The sequence below is a fragment of the Condylura cristata genome, unplaced genomic scaffold (genome assembly GCF_000260355.1).
Source record: "Condylura cristata isolate star-nosed mole 26May11 unplaced genomic scaffold, ConCri1.0 scaffold00029, whole genome shotgun sequence".
NCBI classification, from domain to species: Eukaryota; Metazoa; Chordata; class Mammalia; order Eulipotyphla; family Talpidae; genus Condylura; species Condylura cristata.
Window position 1 is genome coordinate 14663097 of NW_004567130.1, and position 21307 is coordinate 14684403.

Genomic DNA, 21307 nt, shown 5'->3' on the forward strand with positions numbered 1-21307 from the left:
GCTGATTTGGTAGAGCACTGGGCTGAGGCACAGGGACGCTGAAAGCCTGGGAACAGGCAGGAAGAGAGGACGGCCAGAGGGTGGTGGGCCAGGGTAGTGAGGCAGAGGAGAAGGCTCTGAAGCAGCTCAGCAGGATTTCCAAGTGGGGGTGGGGCTGCAGCTTGAAAGGCAAGACTGCTCACTGCCGACTTCACACCTCATTAACTCCCAGCTCATAATAATCTATCAGTGGCAGGCTGGAGTTTACTTATTCATTATTTAGAGAGAAAGTGTTTGCTAAGCAAATCAGCAGTTCAAACAGGATCACAGGGGGATAGGCTTAACCGTCTCAAGGAAACCAGCCAGTCCGGAGCCATGCATGTCTGCACGCAGACCAGGCAGCTGGTAACAGTGGACTCGAGCGGACAGCGCTGGCCTGGCAGCTCTAGAAACCTTCCATTGTCTCGACATGGTCACATCCACCCTCTCTCCTGCCCCTAGTGCGTTTGGCGTGGCACTGTGTCACTGTGTCCGGATTGTGGGGTGTCAGAGGGGTCCAGTGGGGCCGGGTGTCAGAATCAGGGCCCTCCACTGCTTTCTTCCTGCTAGAGGAGAGCACATGAGCTTCCTTTGCATGTCCTGAAGACTGTGGCCAGCTCGCTAGCCGGCGATGGCGCTAGGACTTGGGGTGGTGGGAGCGGGTTTCCCTTCTGGGTGCTGGACGGCGTCAGGTCGTGGGGATGCTGGGCCTCATTTTCCTCAGCTATTGCACACCCAGCCCAGAGCAGATTAACTCAGGAAGGGCAAAGTGTTTCGTGAACAGAAAAATGAATAACAGACGCGAGGAGGTAGATAGACTTTCAGATGAGGTCAGTGAGAGTGAGATAGAGTATGTAGTATGCGTGTGTATCTTTACTGAATCAAAATGAGTAGGTTCAGCTTTGCCAGCAGTTCTGAACCTTAACATTAGAATCATTCTGGACTTCACCACCCAAAGATCCTGACTTGGTGGATCTGGGCTTAGGTGCTGTTTATATATATATATATATAGTTTATTTTTACATCATTTTGTGCCTTTTTCCCTCTCAGTTGTAATCCCCATGGGCTTCCCATCACCCATGTGCCATCACCATAATCTAGGGCACTTCCCTCCACCCACCATTTTTGATCCATTCCCCACTGCACCCCTGTAAAATATCTCTGGTCTATAGCTGTTCATTGTTATTATTTTCTCGCCTGGTCCATTATACTCCTGTTATGAGTGAAACCATCAGTGTTTTTCCTTTCCTTTCTGGCTTTTTTCACTGAGCATGATCTTTCCCAGGTCCGTCCATGTTGCTGGGGTGCAGCTTCTTTAACTCTCCAGGTAATGCTATGACGGGACCCAAACTAGGCATGAGTATTCAACTCCCAGAGTGAGGAAACTGTCTTTTCTTTGACCTCAGGATCAGAAGAGCAGCGTGGGGAAGGGGGGAGGGTGTCTGGAACTGGTTGCCACCAGAGTCTCTGGCGGCCTCCTGATTTCTCTTAACAGGATAGGGTAGGTCTTAGTTGTCAGGGCGAAAGAGAAGAGTAAGTGTGATAACGCAGGTAAAGTGTTTCTTTGGTACCTAAAACAGTTTGGACTCGACCATCGGTAGCTAACATCACCGTTGTTACGTGTCAGAAGTTGGCTGATAAAATTCCGGTTCAAGTGCTTCTGGAGTTCCCTAGGACAAAAATCCATTTCCAATGAGCAGTGAAAGCTGTGGTGCCAGCAGTTCTTACTAGCAAAGAGGGAGTAATAATAGTCATGATGGTTAATGTTTATCGAGGCCTTAACTGTCCAGGGCCCCGGCTAGAAGCAGTACCTGCGTGGTTCTGGGTCATCTCACAGTGCCCTCCTGAAGTAGTAAGGCTGTTATTCCTGCTTGACAGATGAAGGGCCCGAGGAGAGGGACTTTGTGAGCAGCCGGGGAGGAGGGATGGGAGCCCGCTGGGCCTGGGCCTCTGCGTCTGTGCTGTGGAGCAGGCAGTGGCCTTGCGGTGCCCTGGGTGATCCAGCAGGGCCCAGCATTCTTCAGGGCCTGCTCAAGCAGAGACCCCCTTACCCTTGACCTTCTCAGATATGTAAGACCTGGTTCCAGCCCAGGAACCCCCACTCATGCCTGAGCATGTGCAGGAAGTCACTTCCTGACTCTGAGCCCTGACTTCTCCACATCTCTGATGGAAGCCCACCTGCACCACCACCACCCCCCCCCCCCCCCCAGCTGGCAGACCAGCTCCCTATTCTGTGCACAGCCTCAGACTTGTGACCCAGTTGCTCGTGGGCTTGCGCCTACCTGTGCCACTGGGCAGGGAGTTTCAGGAGGCCCCAAGCTGTCTCACTAGCTGTGTGACTCCCAGAGCTGGCACTGAGCCTGGGACCTAGGAGACAGTCATCCGGTCTGAGGTGGGAATCGGTGCCTTTGGCGACTAAAGGGAGAAAGGAAACGATCATGTGTGGTTATCCTTATCTTCATAACCAAGTGCAGTCCATGGGCGGCCCCAGCAGTTGCAGTTTCTAACTCTGCTTAGAGTATCAGTGTGTGGGTCTGTTTGCTTCAGAGAATGAGAAACACCAAAAGCATGCACGTTTGATGTATTATCTCATGTTGTTTACAGAACAGGGAGGAGGTTCACTCCACTCAGCTTATGGATGCAAAAACTGAGGCTCAGATAAAGCAACGTGGTGTCGTGGTAGAGTCAGCATTCTCGCCTGGGCCTCTCCTTGACTCTCAGGAAGACGAGGTCATCACTCTGACTTTGTGGATAAGGGAGGCGCTGAGCAGTTAAGTCATGTGTCTGGATTGCTAGCTAGCGAGTGCCTGGGCTTGTCTTCCCCTAAAGATCATGAGCTCTCTTTTGGGTCTCTATCAGGCTTCTGTTCTTGCAGGAAAAAAAAAAACTGAGGTCTGCTTCTCTGCCTTCTTGCTGGAAAGGGCCCCAACAGGGTTTCTGTCTCCCAACTCTTGCATGGCCTTTGAAGCTGCATTGGAAAGTGACAGTCTGGTTTGTGGACAATACAGGGCTGTTCTGAGCAAGAGGATGGTGTTTCTCATTCTCTGAAGCAGACCCACACACTGATCCTCTAAGCAGAGTTAGAAACTGCAACCTGAAATTGACAACTCAAAAAAATATATATATCAATGTTTACTAAGTGGGAAAGAGGCAGTATTGGCTGGGGAAAGAAATGTCATTTCGGGCTGCCGAAAAGAATGTTAACATGTAATATGGAGAGCCAATAAAATCCATAGTCTAATTCTTCCAGGCTGCCTGGTTGAAGTAATTTATGAAATTTCATCTGAATGCCTTGACATTCGGTTCCAAATTTTGATAGAGAGGATGTTTTGCTGGCCCAATATGTTGTCAGGTATATCAACATTCCAGGTTTCTGCCTAATCGCAGGCGCTCCAAACCTGTGTCCCCCAACATGTGACTTTGATAGTTCATGTATCTATTCATTCACTGGTCTGCCCACCCTGCAGCCGCCCATCCGGCAGAGACGAGGGTGGGCAGTCACTGTTCTAGGTAGAAAGTGTTGCAAGAGGTCCGTGGAGGGTGTAGAGTTCACAGACAGATGGGCCAGGCTGTTTCCTAGTGAATAAGACATTTGAGAAGAAATGGGGGTTGGAGGAAGGGAGCTTGATGGACGAAACAGCATAGGCAAAGGCGAGGAGGTTGGAGAAAAAAGAAACCATGTTGGGAAAAAAACAGTAATTCAGTTGGGTTGGAACCAGTGGTCCCCATGGGGGGAGAAGGTGTACATTGACACACTAAGTTGGGGTCTCTGCCCCCTTGGGGTGAGTCATCACATCATCAGAGGGAACAGTCCTGAGCCTCAGTGTGTGGCAGGCACAGCTGAGCACGTCAGACACACCATGTCGCCCTGCGCGGTAAATACTGTTATTTGTCTGCAAATACTGATCAGGCTCCGCCATGGTGCACTCGGGCTGCTGTGACAAATACCCCAGGACAGGCGACTTGTGAGCAGCAGGCACTTAGTTGTCATTCTTCTGGAGGCGGGAAGTCTGCACCCCAGCGCGGGCAGATTCAGCATCAGGTGACAGCCCCATTCCTGGTTAATAAACAGCTGGTTTACCAGCTGTCCTCAGGGCTGAGGCGGCTAGGCAGCTGTCGGGCTCTTCGTGGAGGCACTGATCCCACCACGGGGGCTTCATCCTCATCCTGCTGGTGCACCTCTGGCCACGCGCCTCCTGATACCATCGCGTGGGGCTTAGAGTGCAGCCTCCGATGGGCAGGGCAGCACAAGCATGCAGTGTGGAGCAGGCACCGAGAACTTCCATTACTGGCCGGCGTGTCCTGGGTGTAAGCGACAGAAGCACACCTGGGCTTGTCTTGGAAGCTGGACTGAGGTCTGAAGGAAAGCCTCCAGCGCGGGGCAGGATGCCTGGTCCTGCTCCGGGGAGGTGCACGCCAAGTGCTGGTTCCGGGCTCGAGTGAAAGCTTGAGCCTTGGTCTCCTGGCCATGCCATGGTGTCCACGCTGGGGGCGGGGACAGGTCCAAGGCTGGCATGAGGTTAGCATGTGGTCCAGAGCTGTGTAGAGTGAATGCTCTGGAAGTCCTCGCTCTTCATATGTGCATTCCAGACCTGGACATCCCCACCCACCTCCAGAGCACGAGTCTTGAACATGAGGTGGTGGGGACTTTGCTTGTTAAGATCCCTGTGTCTTTGCTAGAAGCTCTATAGGTAGAAGCCAGGTGATTGGGATTTGAGGGGGCCTGGGAGTGCAAGAAAACCAGCAAACATTGGGAAGGGCTCTCTTGGTGCTCAGGAGTTAAGCACCCAAGGGAAAAGAGAACCCCAAATGAACTAGAGTGGTGATTTTTGCCCATTTGGAGAAATTGGCACACACTTACCTTCTGTTCCTGCACCTTCTGAATTAGGTGGTGGAGAATGACAGAACTTTCAGTTGAATCAGATTACCAGGGTGAGGCTTGGTGACTAATGGAAATGTTCGTAATAGGATTACATGGAGTTTTTCATCTTCCCCATGAAGATGCAACATTGTCATATGACCACCCTTTGGGGCACATAACTTGTGTTTTTAATCTCGCTGGATGTTTGTTTTCTGTTTTTAAATGATTAAGAGGTGATCACATCCTCGGAGTGCCTTTCTTTCTACCTGTGAGAAGCAGGAGAAAGCTATTAGCAAGAACATGAAATTCAGTCCCATCAAGCACAGGTTTTTAGTCGCCTCCACTGCTGTCAAGTCAAACCGTGTGCTCCATTACGTACAGGTGAGGTGCCGCGGCCTTCGAGAAGAATCAGGCTTCTTTGGCATCAAGGAAAAGGTGACTTCTCCCCTGAAAATGTTGGTTTCCCAGGTGATGTTTATTATAGATGTATGGCCCTGGCCAGAGTACCTCATCTCGCTGATTACGCTAGTCCTCTTTCTGTTCTCTTCTTAGGTTTCACTTGTTGGCATTTTGAAACTTACCATAGTAGTAGCTAGTATTTCCATGATCTTTTACATCATTACATGTTCTATTAGGGCATGACTGACAGGCTACAGTGGCAAAAACAAAAAACCCTATAATCTCTAACTTAGAAAGTCTGAGCCTCACTCACATGAAGCTCCCTTGAGTCCGGGCCACCCTCTGGGGCAGCTGTGTTCCACGCAGTTACTCAGGTATCCAGGCTATCCTGTCTCTGGGGCCTGTCATCCTGTGGCCTCTGTGGTCACAAGGGCACGAAGAAGAGGCGCAGTTTGACAGTGTCCTCAGCATCCCTACCGGGAAAGCGTGGGTCACATCCACTAAGCAGAGCCAGCCCAGTCCCATGCAGAGCCACTGGGGAGCATGTCTCCACAACTGGGCGCAAGCCACTTGGAGCAGAGGTTGATGGACATGTGGCATTTTCTCTTTAACTCTCCAGTTTTCTGGTTAATCTCCCCAAACCTGTGCAGTTCACCTCATTTACTTTAAGCTCCTTGCCCACAGGTCTACAGCTAAAGAATGTCACAGCAGGGCCTAGGAGCAGTTCTGTCCCACCTCAGATGATGAGCTGTTCACTGCTAGTCATTACCGCCTCTCTTGCTCTCTGCTCACTCTTCCCATTTCCACTTTCAGAGGCAATGATCATTCCTAGCCCACCCCCTCTAGATTTTTCTCCATGCTTCTTGGGGTGGTGAAATGGTAATTCAAGCTCGTTTCCTTCCCAGTGTCCACCCCAGTACTTCTTGGGGTGCCCATCCAGCCCTCCTAAGCTTTATCTACAGCAATTCCAGTACCAGAGACACAGCGTTCTTTGCTGTGCAGAGGCCTGGGCTGCAGAAAATTGGGGAAATTCCTTCCCTGGTTGACAAGGCTGTGAAACAGGTGCTTGCCCTACTTCTGCCAGTATCCTGAACAAATATAACAGAAGGTAGTTGGGATTTTGTGAACTCCCAGGCTTTTATCTTTTTAAAACTTTATTGATCTAAGTCATAAAGCCTATTAAAATGTGCGTATAGTTGCTGGTCAGCCTTTGGCCGAGAGCTGTTCCTGTCAGTTTAAGATGTGCATGCAGTTCAGTGGTCTTTAGCGTAGTGACAAAACTGCAGCCCTCACCATCACTTTAGAACATTTATCACCTCAAAGGGAGCCCCACCTCCGCGATTAGTTACTCTTCACCCTCACCTCCCCGTCTGCCCTCTGGCCCTGGCAACCTGAGCTTCACGTTCTCAGGTAAAGAGGCCCTGGGAAAGGAGACAGGAGACGCTGGGCTTTCTGAGGGGTGAGAGAGGCAGGGGCAGCTCCGCCAGCTCCACCCAGCAAACACGTAGCCAGACACTGCACGCTCGGGCGCATGCCTGCATACACGTAGTGTGCTGTGCACGCACACCACGCCCATGCACGCACGTGTCCACGTGCATCTAAATGTGCGCAGAGAAGCACTTGCGCCTGTGGACACAAGAAGGACATGTCAGTGGCACAGCTGCGTGCCTGCAGCTTCCCGTTACACGGCAGTGCCCTTTCATGGAGCCACGGCCAGTTGGCCAGTCCGCACACCCACCGGGGCGCCCTACCAGTGCCCATCAGGAAAGTGTTCTAAAGACTGGCCTGGCTGTGAGGCCCAGCGGCCTAGGAACCTGTAGTTGTATGACATGCGTGGAGCCCTATTCTGTCTGGGGCAGCCACAGCAGCTCAGCCCATGTCCACTGCTGGGTGAGCCAGACTCATGGGTAGGAGCCACTTTAGTTCTGCTCCCAGATCTCTTCCTTCTTAATTGGCTCAACTCCGTCTGCACAGAGCTCTGTCCTGAACCTGTGACACTTGCTGGCGCTTTCTTGTGCACTGTCTGCCTCGCCCACCCAGGGGCATGCCACGCCCAGGACAGTGCCAGCCGGCGGGCTCTGCAAGTGTTGGTTCGATGCACACATGCGTGGATAAGTAGCTGAATGAATGAATGAGAGAATGAATGAATGAATGCAAAACCCACTTCACCTTGACCACACCCATTCCCTGGCGCAGAGAATGTTAGAGAGTTGTTGAACTCCTTCTAGTCCTGGTAACCTGATTTCTCTGATCCGCCAGTTTCTTAGAGCAGGGACCAACCTCTGTAAAGGGCCAGTGGGTAAATGCATTTGGCATTGCCCTATGGCCTGCCTCACCTCACCTGGGACGCTGAAGTGTCCCGATACACAAACCAAGGGTGTGGCCATGGTCCAGCAAGACCTTACTTTTGGACACAGCTATTTGAGTATCATATGGTGTCCATAGATCTTAAGACAGTATTCTTCTTTTGTATTTTTTTAACCCTCCCTAGCTGGTGGGTTCCCAGAAGCAGTGGGCCTCAGTTTGTGACTCCTGACTTAGAAGCCTGGCCCATACACCCACACTCTTCCAATTTCCCTGCAAACCTCTGCCCGAGAGCATATGGGAATGACAAGGTGGGTGTGCTCTGGGTGGCCAGTGCCAGAGGCCTCCTCAAAGCAAGGGGAGGCAGTGGAAAGCCTGGGGGCTTAGGAAACTGGACCCAGATGGACATCTGCATTCTGACTGGGCAAGCCACACTCATTCCCTTGAGCCTTCACTTTACCACTGGAACAGTAGAAAGATGAAGGGTCTGCCCCCAGCCCCCAGGGCTCGGTGAAGGGTGAAATGAGCACAGAGCTCCACTCTGGAGCTTGGAGAAGGCTGCACCTGTGAGCCTTCACCTGTGGAACTTAGCGGCTGGGGAGGAGCCCTGGTTCAGAGGGACCGAGGGCCAGCACCATTTCGCTTCCCGTGCACTCGCTGCGCGGACGGGCAGGAGGCCTCACCTCTCTGCTCTGCTTCCCCACCTGAGAGAGGAACTGCACCCACAGTGGGTTGAACTTAGGAAAACAGCTAAATGAAGCCACACACGTGACCCCGGGCGGTGTGCTCGCGGAAGGCTCAGCCGGTCACCTTGGGGCACACGCAGGACTTAGCCGCACACTGGCCGGTGTTTGAACCAGGCTGTGCCCCTCCAGCCCGGTCCTGGGAGATTCTGTTCCCCTGCACGTGGCACTCCCCCTCAGCATTTCTAGCTCCCCGCTCCCGTGGATGGGTGGACCAGTGGCCCCTAATACTGCTCTGCAGCCTGAATTCCAGACCTTTCTACCCCTCATCCTTATGCTGTGTGCAGGTATGTCCATACTCAGGTGTGTTCCCAGCATCCTCTCTGCTCCCTCTCCTCACCTCGCCAGCCCCCTCCATTAAGGATCCACCTGACTAGGGTCGGTTCAGCCCCATAGCAGGGGAGCAATGCCCCACACCAGCGGCCTGGCTCCCCAGCTCCTCTTCCAGGCATCCTCAGCCTCCCACTTGTCCCCCTATGGGCTTCTGTGACCACACACCAGCCAGTCCCCTCTCCTCTTACCAGCCACCTGGGTGTTTAAAAAAAAAACCTCTGTCTCCCTCTCTGGGGATAAACTTTCCCAAGGAGAGTTCTCCCAGGGGCCCCCATCAGGAGCAGACGTTGCTATGTGCCCAGAACACCCCCATGCAGAGGCCAGAAGGAGCAAGACCTGCTCTTGTCTTCAAGGAGTCCCAGCCAGAGGCCTTCCCGGCCCGCTGAGCTGCCTGGCGAACGCGCCCCAAGCTTCCCTTTCTCGGCCGGCGTCGCCACTTAGGTATTTTCCACTCTCTGTAACAAACGTGTGTCTCAGCCTGACTTGGCGCTTTTTTCCCTTTCTTCCTTTTATCTGAAGTTACAAATGTAGCATGTATTTATTGAAGAAAAATTAGAAAAGGGCTAAATAGCAAGAAAACACCTTGTAAAACACCTGACCCCGCTACCTAGAGGTCCCTCTGCTAACAAGACCCCGAAGTCAATCCTGTTGGGTTTCACCACAGGCACATGAGGGAGTGTCTGCATCGCTGTGAAATGTAACTCAGTTTTGTGCTCAAACATAAGTGCGGTTCTGTTGAGGCAGCCACAGGAAGGTGTTTCGGGTGCCCGGCCCCAGAGGGCAGGCCTGGGTCTGCTTGGTGCTTTGTGCCATGTGGCATCTTGCACAGAGGAGAGGCTGGAAGGCCTCTCGTGAACTTGATCTGGTTTGTGTGGGCCGTTTCCAGGTGCTAAGCTGCTGGGCGGAGACCTGGCTGTCAGCGGGAATGGGAAGGGAAAGGTGTGAGTCACTCACCCTTCTTTCCTTTGTTCACTCCTTCCAGAACTTCCCCAGCATCTCTGCTGGGCGTGACCAGCTGTCTGCTGGTCACTTGGCCCATAAGGAGAACTGAGGAAGCTCTGCAGACCCTCAGGTGGCCTCGCCCCTTCAGCCTGAGTCGCTTGTCTCTAGGCAGCCGCTGGGGACTCCCACACAGAAGCTGCTAGGAACAATGTGGCCCTCAACTTGGAAGGAGGAAGGAAAGGCCCAAAGTCGGGGGTGGTGGGGCAGCTCTGCGTGAACTCAGCAGACAAGAAGGGGTTTCCAGAGGTCAGGTCTCCTGAGTTGGGCTCAGCCAGCTCCTCCTTTGTGGGGTCGTCTATTCCCAAGAGACCTTAGGAAATTCAGACAGACAGGACGGCAAGACCTGGACTTGAATTCTGACCCTGTTGCCTGCTGACTGAGGGGTGGTGGGTAGGTCACTCGCCTTCCTGCAGTTTGTAATGCCGCGCCTCCCCTTCCAGGAAGGCTGGCTCGAGGAGTTCCCAGGTCAGTGCCTTCTGAAGAGAACTCCACAGAGTGAAAGTCATCTTGCAAGCAAGGAGGGCTGACTAGGGGGTCTTAAAACGGGACAGAGATCTCACAGCACTGCGCTTGACACCCCATCTCACAGTCCAAAGCACTATGAGTTCCAAAGACTTAAGGCGACGTTCCCATGCTCACATAGCTGGGAAGGGGCAGCATATCATTCACACGGTTCTGATTCTGAAGCGATGCTCCCTCCCAGACGGACGCATTGCCTCGGTTTCCACATCTGTACATGGAAATAGCCATGCCCATTTCAGAGAGTTATTAGAAGCATTCATGGGATGTTGTCTGGAAGCTGTTGGCCTTTAGGAGACAGTTGTCATCCTAAAGAGAACAGTACCTCTCCCTCTTAGAACTTAGGGCGTTCTTGGGTGGAAGCTGCCAGCAATCTTTGCCTGGGGACATGGTGTAAAGGGCGCTTACGCTGTCCCCTCTGGAGCTGCTCCTGGTTACGTATTAGTGGGGGCACCCCATTTCCATTGCCTTGCTCTCCACCTGACCCCCTTTTTTCTCTCCATGGCCCAGTTGTAGCTTGTGGCAGCGGTTTACTTATTATTGTTTGCATCCTCTAGAGCATGTCGGCTCCATCAAAGCAAGCAAATGGCCCTTTGTCTCGTCCCTGCACTCACCTGGCCTGTGTACCTGGTTAGGGCACAGTTGGCAGGAGGGGGAGGATTTGGAGTCGTGGGGTTGGATCAGTTAGGGTCTCCCAACCCCACACAGCATTGAATCACATAGTGAGAAACTGATTTTTCTCTTGAATTTTCTTGGCGTCTCCTAGTAACATTAAGGAGAATATCTCTGCCCAGTGCTAGTACTTACTTTGTTATATTTGAAAGTTGGGTGCTAGTATTTAATGCCCTCCTAACCCTGACTTACTAGACTTTTAAAAAAAATGAGTAGAAGAGGCCTGAAGCTCAGACCATCTGGCAGGTCACAATGTCAAGCTGGGATTTAATTCTGTTTTTTAATGTGTTTGTTTTCGTTGTATTTGTTTTTTGCTTTTATTTGGGGCTAGAGATTCTGGCTTACCAACTAATAATGAAAAGATAATGATAGAAAGTTTCCTTTTAAAATACACTTACTTTTCAGTAGAGAACTATTAGCAAGTGATAAATAGTCGGTTGATCTGGCAACAGCCTCAAGGTAGGTCTGGAATGAGAGCGTGGGCGGGTGCTGTGAGACGTACTGCCTGCCCCTTGGGATCTGCGAGAAGGTGGAGGCAGAGTTAGGAGGAATATGTCGGACTCGCTGATGTCTTTGGACGAGGTGACAGGCCACACAGGGCAGTGAGGAATCGCTGGCTGCAGTGACTAGGGCCTGCACCTCCCCAGCTGGCGGCCGGCACCTTAGAACGCTCCTTCCGGTGAGCCTCTGATGAGGGGCAGACTCTCGCCAGGCCTTCAGGACCTGGAGTGCACGCTTCTTGGACAGAGCCCCTGTCTTGCTTCTGCAGCGGCTCAGAGAAGCCAAGTCCGGCCTCTTGACGCAGCAAACTCAGACCAGGCTCTCAGAAAGAGCCACTAAGACCAGGAGCTGGGCCGTCCTTTCCCTCTGAGCGTCTCGAGCTTTGCGGCAGTATTAGAGGCTGGGGGCGCAGGGGGCTGTTAGCAGAAGCTAGGCTCTGCTCTAGGCTCTTGCTTTGCATATTCTGGTGCTTGGCGGGCCACTGTCATCTGTCTCTTGGAACAAGCCTTCCCCAGCACACCCCTCTCTTAATGGAACTCTATAACTCTTCATTTCCCGGATGCAGGTCAGGTTAAGCAGGTGGCGAGCAGCTGGCATTTCTCACTTGCTTTCTGGCAGTTCCCATTTTTATGGGAAAGCAAGCTGGCATTTTTTATTATAAAGCCCCAAAGTCCCCAGGTTTAATATCAGTGTTAGATTCACCACGACTTGGAAGTTGCAATTGCTGGCGGCTGGAGTTTGATGGAGCGTGCAACTTGTCACTTGGAGCGTGATTTATTTGCTTGAGGGACGGGGGCAATTAAGTGGGTTTTGAGTTTTGAGAAGTGGGAAATGCTTAGAAGTGAGCAAGCAGTAGGGTTATAAATCCCTTCTGACAGCCCAAGTGTTTTTTAAACAACAGCTGCCTTTGAAACCTTGAGATCTCAAATCAGGCAGAGTAGGGCCTGCTTGTACCCAGCTGTTTCTCTTACTTGGAGGATCAGCACCTGAGGCTGGCAGGCACAGGGGGAGTGGAGCTGGGAGAAATGCCCCCAGAATCAGCCACAGCGCCGTTGCTGTGTTACTCAAGCAGTTCACGCTTGCACCTACCTCAGGGCCTTTGCACGGGCTGATTCCTCAACGCTTGCCCCAGGTTTTCCTCATTCAGCTGTCAGCATGAAGGTCACCTCCCAGATGACTTTCCCTGCTGAAGAAGCCCCCAGCCCCACCTCTTTCTAACTGACAAATCTATTCCTTCTCTTTATTGTACCTGGTCCCCTCTGAAATTTTCCTGTTTTTTTGCTGACTGATACTACCTGCCTTCTTCTCTCACCCCTCAGCTTCATGAGACTGAACACAGGTTCTGTCCTGCATACTGTATGCACTGCTCTTGACACAGCTACCCAGACCCACACGGGGGCCCACTGAGTGGGTCGTGAATTTAATTATCTCTGGGTCTGTCAGATGCGATGGACCTTGAGCAGTGGTTCTTAAATTGGGGTCCTGAGCCGGCACTGTCGTTATCTGGGAATGTGTAAGAAATGCAGGTTCTCTGGTCCCACCTCAGATAACCCAGAATCAGCTTCTTGGCGTGGGGCCCAGAAAGGCGAAGACAGAGACCCTGAGACGGCGTCTGTTCCAATAGTTGTGGTGCTTGGGGCAGGGGCGAACAGCCCGCTCCGAGCACAGGAGGGCCAGGCCCTGGCAGGCAGCTGCGGCTCTGCATCCCTCCATTCATTTGTTCGGCACCTTTTGTGAGTGGGGAGTGCAGCAGCGGCCAGCCTGCCCTCGGGCGAGCCGTTTGGAGGAGACAGTGCGTCATCAAAGGTGCCAGCCGACACGTGCAAGCCTGCTAAGATGGCATCACGGAGCTGTGGCACTGACGGGAGAAGAAACCCCACAGCGAGGCCAGAGGAGGCTCTCATGGACGTATGGGAAGAGCACTGCAAGCTGAGCAAACAGCACACGCAAAGGCCCTGTGGTCAGTGGCTGTGACTAGAACCCAGCAAGTGAAGGGGAGTGGGTGGGACATTCAGCATGGCTCCGACGCGGGGCCTTTGGGTGTGGGGGAGTTGGGCGTCTGTGCAAAGAGCCCTGGGAAATACCGCAGCAGCTTAGCATTTGAAGCAGCCGGTCCCCTAGGCAGGGAGCGTTGTTGCTAGCAGTGGTTCCCGCGGTGTCTGAGCGCTGGTGAGGAATACGCTGGGGACAGGCGCGGCACTGGGGCAGCCTCGTGCACTCATTTCACCCTGCCCCTCCGAGGAGCTGGTGCTCACCGCCCCTGTGGTGCCCTAACAGGTGGGCACCCGCTTAGCAGCCTGAAATAAAACTGGCCTTGCAGTTCTGGAGTCACAAGCCCAGGATGGCTTTCAGGGGGCTGGAATCAAGCTCGGGCAAGGGGAGCAGGGAGAATGCCTTCCGGCCCTTTTCCAGTTTCTGAGCTGCTGGCACCACCCTGGCTTGAAGCCTTCAAAGCCAGCCTGGCCCAGCTCGAGTGTCCCCACCCACCATGCCACCCCCCAACCCCATCATCCGGCGACTCCCGCCCCGCCTCTGCCCACACCTCCCTCTGCCTTTCTTTTTGGCTCCTGCGCTCTCACTTTGACGGCCCCTTGAGCTGACGGTGATCCACTGACTGCCCAGGCTAATCTCTCAAGCACCTTAGGCATTTAACCACACGTGCAGAATCCTTTTCATGGACCCAAGGATTAGGTTGTAGATGTCTTTAGAGGAACGATTATTCAGTTCCACCAGATACTGCATCCAGAGGAGGCGAAGTGACCCATAAGCCATGTGGGACAGAGCTGCCCATCTGAGAGGTGCCCACTCCCCACCATTCACAGCAGCCTGGGCCCCTGGGCTTGGTGATGGGGAATTTGGAGGAGGAAAGGGAAGTAGCTTCCATGGGTGTCCAAACATCTGTCCGGGCCGTTGCTCTGGTAGAGGGAGCAGTTTGGACAGAGCCCCCAGGACGCAAACCTTCTATTCAACAGATGGTTTTAACTCGCTGTTTCTGACAAGTCTCATTTGGGCTGGTTTACAGGCTCTTCTACTTGCTGTGTCTTCTTGACCATAAGGCTGTTGACCATAAGGCTGGCAGTGTCCTGCCATACGGATCTATTGCGCAACTAAGGTCAGGGCTTGGAGCGCGTGGCCTGCAGATGGAATGGGATTCCCAGTCCTTGTTCCTCTGCTTGGAAAAGCATGATCTTTGCTGCAGAGAGATTTATCAGGAGGAATGAGGGACAGTGGGTAGAGGGGGCCTGTGAGGACACTAGAAGCCACAGAGGTACTAGATTTATTCTTGAACCACCCAAAGCCTTTCCCTCCTGACCTCCAGACGGACCCAGCTCCCAAAGGTGGCAGCCTCAGTCATCTTCATGGCCGACGTCCCACTAGACCCAAATCATGATGTCAGAGGACATTAAGGAGCAAACAATGGGGTTAAAGATCATCATCTCTGAAGCCAGGCTGCCTGGGTTCAAGTCCCAGCTCCATGGAACCTCTCTGAGCCTCAGTTTCCTCATTGGCAAAATGAGACTTATCCTCTGTGTCATTAAATCTAAGATGCCATCCTTTAGAAACTCACCACCAATCTTATGTACTACAAAGACAGTCCCCATGAAACTATGTCCTTTCCTATTCTGATTTCAGAGACATTGAGATTCCAGGAACTGCACCTCTTAGAATCAGGGAAATACAGAGCGAATCCCCACCATGTGGGCCTGGCATGTAAGAAGGGCTCTGTACACATTGGCTGGTTTTGTTGGTATTACCCCCATTTCACAGATGAAGAAACTGAGGTCAGAGTACCTTTCCAAGGTCACTCGCCTACAAGCAGTCAGTGGTGGGGCTGGGCTTTGGGCTTGCTGTGCTGTATGTCTCCTTAATGATCTAAAAGTCATGCCCAGTGATAGGACACCATACTTGGGAGGACCAGGTGAGCGAGAAAGATCTGGAACAGGATGACACTGTGGCTGTGTCTCTCTCCTGGTTTCCATAGCCTTGTCTATAAGATGGGGGTGATAATGGGAACCCAGTGGGGTTGCTGGGAGGATTCATGGAGCTGTTAGGTCCACAGAGTTTAGTGAACCTTCATGCTCGGTTTCCTTCCCTACCACCCACCTTTCAACAACCTGTAGAGCACTGGTACTCGCCTGAGAATTTCCAGGTCCAGCAATCACGGTGGACACATGGACTGACTTGTCTGGCCTCACCACGCCTAAGCACCCTGGACACAGACGTATGCCTGTGCCCACTCCTGCTTATCTCTCAGCCGGCGCCTGTCAGCTGGCACTTGCTCTCCATCTCAAGGCACAGCCAGGCCTGGAGGCCCCTGCCGGCACCGACCCCCCAAGACTGTGAAGAGTTTAGAAATGGATACCGGGACTGTTTACTGCTACTTTAGAGTTTCCTTTAAATGTCAGTGCTGTGCATAAGTTGTTCATCCTTTCCTCACTGGCTTCTGAAACTGTTTTTGAAAGGATCACCTACCTGTCAGTGTCCAGACCCTAAGGTCAGGTGCGGCATCCACTTAACCAGGTCCCAGGGGGAGGCCTTGCTGAGGCAGGACCACACATTAGGGCAGTCTGGTGTCTACACTGTAGCTACATAGCAGTTACTTGAACTTACACGAGTTCATGTGTACCCATTTAGTAGTATTATCACGTGCAACACAGATAGAAAAATAAACAGAGGACAACGGCTACCATCTGGAGGACCAATGCACTGCATTGATTGTCCAGGAGCCACTTGAGCTGCCACTGCCCAGCCCGGCAGGGCTGGGCTCACAGGGAAAAAGCCTGTCCACGCCCACCGAGGGCCGCTGGTGTGCAGACCTCTAGCACAGGGGCCGGTTTGTTTGCTTTGCAGCTTGTGTGAATGCAGCTAGCTTGTGTGTGCTCTGGTGTATCTGGCTTCTTCAGCTCCATGTTGCTTATGCGCTGCTTACACTTCACAGTTGATTATTATATGGCAGGAATATGTTTTGCTGTCACAACTTAGCCATTTTCCTGTTGAACATTTGGGCTGGTTCCAGCATGTGGGATGATTAACGACTGTTGACCTCCTAGGGCACTCTGGAACATTCTGGCACATGTCTGTGGGCACATGTGCATATACATGGCTGTCGGGTATGTACGTGGCAGGAGCCTGATTGTCGTGGTTACTAGTATGTTTGGCATTAGTAGGTGTGCCAGGTGACCCATTTCCACCCCACCAGTCAGCCTGTGAAGTGGCCGTGGGGGCGGGGGCGGGGGGGGTAGTGACGGCCTTAGTGTGAGCAGGGAAGGAAGATGGGGTGGGAATTGGAGGCCTGCTACCTGTGCACGTTACCCTGATCAGGAGGCTGGAAGCTGCAGCCCATTGCAGTTATTTGCTCTGCCATCTGCAGCAGGGACGGTGTTTTCTGGGCTCTAATGAGTGTAGGTGGCTGTTCAAGAACGGGGTATCCAGAGGAGGGAATGCACCCACAGTCTCCACCGTCTCGAATCTTAAATGTCAGTATGGTTTAATTGGCTGCACAGCCCACCCAGCCCCCACCGCTCCTGTAGCAGCACAGCAAACATGCCCCCCAGACAGCAGCGGGGTGCAGGGGCAGGGACACACGGCCTGAGTCACCGGCGCTGCCTCCCGCCAGCTTGCTGGGCGACCTTGTGCAGCTGAATCAGACCCCGGTGAGTCAGCTACCCCGGGAACCTGCCCGTAATCCACTGAAGGAACAGCCTCAGTCAAAGATCATAGAGGGTTATTAGTTAGCATTTGGATAAGTATGTGGATGCATCGGTGGATGGAGAGATGAAGAGAGAAAAATAATAGAACAGACACGTGCTGTGTATATAATACATAATATGTATACATTAGATATATTTGCACAAGTTACTGTGTACTTAGTACCATCTTATTGTTCATTTGCTACCTTTTATATTAACCAGCATTTCTTGAGTAATTATGTGCTCTTGGAGAGATGCCAACACCTTTACATACCTGATTTTGTCAGATGGCTAACAACTCTGTAAGGCAAGAACTGTTGGTCCCGTTTTACAGATAAGAAAACCAAGGCTCAGAGAGGTTAACTCACCTGCCCTGGGCCACACAGCCACTAGCTAACAAGCCAGGACTCTGACCCACAGATTCTGACTCGAGGCCTCTCTGCTGTTAACCAGAACCTGGCATGTCCTGCCAGGTGCAGCGCTCCCATAGGAACTCACACTCCACAGGTAGATGTGATTAGTCCCCTTTGTTAGGTGAGGAAACTGAGCCCCATCAGAAACAAGGAACAGAGCTGAGATCCTCTGACAGGTACCAGGGTACTAGCTTCCACTCCGTGATCTCAGCTAAGTTTTGTGTATAATGGGCTTGTAAATACTCAGTGAATTAATAAAATTCTAAAGTATCTTAGCAAAAAGAAAAACTCAGACCCTGTTTTTTTTAATTATAATAGCTTATTTTTACATCATTTTGTGCCGTTTTCCATTTCAGTTGTAACCCCTGTGGGCTTCACCTGATCACCCGTGTGCCATCACAGATAGTCCAGTGGACTTCCCTCCTCCCATTTTTGACCCCGTTTCCCACCCCACCCCCTTAAAATGTCTCTGGTATTTAGTTGTTCATTATTATTTTTCCCCTGGTCCCTTATGCTCCTGCTTTGAGTAAAACCATCTGGTATTTTTCATTTTCTTTCTGGCTTATGTCACTAAGCATGATCCCTTCCAGCTCCATCCATGTTGCTGCAAAGGGCATGAGTTTATCTTTTTGATTGCTGAATAATATTCCATTGTGTTTATGTACTATACAGCACTGGGGTACAAGCCAGAGGTTCAGGGGCGGTGAGAGGCTTCACCAGAGACAGAGTGGGGAGCAGAACAGACAGATGGATGAAGTACACTGCTGAGGGGAGCAGCGGGCGGGTCAGGAGAGGTCTGCTACCCCGTGTGGTCACCTCTAGGGTGGGGATCGAACTCGCACTGACGTGGCTGCACTGGCTTGCAGTGCTGCGTCCTAACCCGTTGCACCACCAGGGAGGGCCTGTACCACATCTTTTTAATCCAGTCTTCTACTTTTGGGCATTTGGGTTGATTCCACGTCATTCCTATTTTAGACCCTTATGTTAATGTAAATGGAAAATAAACTTTCTGAATGCCAGCCCTGGGTCCCAGAAAGCCAGAGCTGGGATTATTGTGGGGAATCTGGAGTTCTTTCCTTTGTGTGTCCACTGGGTGAAGGCTTATCGAATATCCACTCTGGGTGTGCCGTGACTTGGACTCCCTGGAGGAGAAGGAGGGATGAGCACGCAGGGAACTAAACGGGAAGGTGTCACTGTCACTGCGTAATGTCCTTTTGCATCTTGTCATTCATCTTAAACACTGTCCTCAAAGTGAGCGCGATGAGGCTGCAAATAGCTTGAAAACCCGCAGCCTAGATGGGCATCTGGTTTCGGGAACATATTACTGGTGTTTACACACTTCTGCCTAAAAGCCTGAATGCGTCGTTCTTGATGGTACTTGGTACACATCAGCTACCGCTTTGCTGGTCTCCATCAGAGTCCCCACACACAAGTGGCTCTGAGGAGCGGGAGCAGCTGGGACAGGCGGCCGGCAGAGTGCTGTCTGAGTGGTGTCTGAGGACCCCAGAAGTTGCTGGCTTACGCGCAGCTCTCCATCTGTGGCATCTGGTAAACAGAACGCAGTGCACTGGCTTCTGGGCCGAGCTGGCTTGTGTGGCGCCCTTGGGTGTGCGGTGTGTCAGTGAGGGCCCCAAAGAACTCGCTCCCAGGAGCTCCCAGACCAGTGCCCCAGGTCCCGGTGTGGGTGCAAACACAGGCCTTGAGGCCCAGGCATGATGGTGGCCCTGTGCTCTTGCCACTTGTCATACCGTGTTGTCCACCCTCACCTGAACAGCTGCAGTCATGGGTCCTGCCCTTTTGCTTTTCAGCCTCTGCAAGGGGCGGACTCTCTACTCCGTGGTGAGGGATGCCAAGATCGTCCTGGATGTCAACAAGACGAGGCAGATTGCCCAGGAAATTGTGAAGGTACAGTCGAGTCTGAGGCCTCCCCCTGAACCTCAGAAAGACCCGCTCCCCTCCCAAGACCTCTGGGTCTGTTTTCAAGGAAATCTGACCCACCCTGAGAAACACCAGACCTGGTGTGAGAATGCTGCCAAGGTTTGGCCAGTAGGGGGCGTCCGCATAGCCCGGTCCCCTCCGGGGCCTATTTGCCTTGCTCCATGCCCATGAACAAGCATCCTGGTGGCTTCTCATGTCAGACTCCCTTGCCCCTTGAGCTCCCTCCGCGGCTGCTGGGGAAATCAGATTGCTGGGTGCTGTTTGGGATTAAAACAGACAGAACATCCTGTGTTCTGGCAGGTGCCTCATTAGTCTGTGCTACTCTGACTTTTATTTCCCGTTGGAAGTCTCAGCGCTCAGCTGCCAAATGAAAGAAAATGGGCCTTTTCATAAAAGCAAACACACAAATCCTGGGTGCTCCTCCAGACTGCGGTAGCCTCTTCTCCACGTCCTTGACTGTTGAGTCATGACGGTCTTGGGGGGGCGCGGTGGGCCTGCAGGGTGGGGGAGCCGCCTACGAAGCAGGCGCCTGCAGAGGCGGGGCGCGGCAACGGGCTCCTTCCCCGCTTTGCCGAAGCCCTTGTCCCGCTCATCACATCTCGGTTTCATCAGAAGCTGAGGAGCAGGGTGGAGAGTGTCTGGTGGTAGACTGAGGGTGATGGCCCATCTGCGTTGAGCAGGGTGCTGCCTGCCCCCACACTGGGCCTTCCCTGGCCGCACCCCAGCCCTTCGCATCTGGGGCCCAGGCTCTGCAGCTGTTCAGTGCGCCCTCATGGAGGAGGGAGGAGTGGGCACCCGGAAACCAAGCCAGCTGGCAGCAGCACTTGGGTCTTCTCTGGTAACTTCCTGTTGGTTACCTGCAGGGTATGGGCTACCTCCACGCCAAAGGAATCCTCCACAAGGACCTCAAGTCAAAGAATGTCTTCTACGACAACGGCAAAGTGGTCATCACAGACTTTGGGCTCTTCAGCATTTCTGGGGTTCTGCAGGCTGGCAGGTGAGATGGGTGGAGGAACCTGGGCGGGAGTAGGGGACGTTCTTGTCAGGGAATGGTCGGGGTGGGAGGTCATCTCTGGTGGCCACCAGCAGTGGCCCCACTGCCACTGGCTGGAGTGAGGCTGCTGTGTTGCTGATGAAATGCTGAAACCAGGGGCCAGCCTAGTAGATGTCTCCTGGGATGTGTGACATTGGGCACAGAACATCCCCAGATCCTGCAAAGCTCTTTACCCTTGAATGTCACTGGCGCACTCGCTCTCTTGCCCCAAGTCATCACCTGGAAATTGGGATTACCAAGAGCCCTTGCTCAAAGCTTTCTTATGAATTAATTAATTTCAGTAAAGTGAAAGTATAATTAAAGAGTGAGGGTTTTAAAGTCAGACCCAACCAGGGCCTAACTCAGCTCTGCTGCTTATTATCTGTGACTTTGATCAAGTTACATAACTTCTCCGAACTCCAGTTTCCTTATCTGCAAGAAAAGTGAGGGGTGTGATGATGCTTACCTCAAAGGGTCCTTGAGAGGATATAAGAAGCTAATGCGTCAAGCGTCCCGCACAGTGCCTGGAGCCCTCACAACACTGCAAACAGAGGCTGCTGCGGAGCTGGTGTAATTAGTGTTAATTTGCATATACCCCCAGTATCACAGGAGAATCATTAACCATAGTTAAGTAATTAACTTGCAGCCACCACTCACCCTAGAGCAAGCCACCTTGAGTTGACCATGTGAAAACAGATTGATCGCATATAAACAGCCCATAATTCGGTCTACCCTTTGTAACTTTTAATTTGGAAGTGTGCATGCACACACACACAGCTCAGCCCGTGTGTGTCTCATGAAGTGTGTGCGCGCACGCACACACACAGCTCAGCCCCTGCGTGTCTCTCATGAAGTGGCGCACACACACAGCTCAGCCCCTG

General features: G+C 52.5%; 1 protein-coding gene across 1 annotated transcript in view; it reads left to right on the plus strand.

Annotated features, from left to right (window-relative positions):
- The window catches only part of KSR2 (kinase suppressor of ras 2), a 339253-nt gene that overhangs the window by 302330 nt on the left and 15616 nt on the right, over positions 1–21307 (plus strand). Inside the window, exons 15-16 of the mRNA XM_012730806.1 lie at positions 19264–19360; positions 20257–20390. Coding sequence (XP_012586260.1) covers positions 19264–19360; positions 20257–20390 — 231 coding nt within the window. The remainder of the gene's footprint in view (positions 1–19263; positions 19361–20256; positions 20391–21307) is intronic.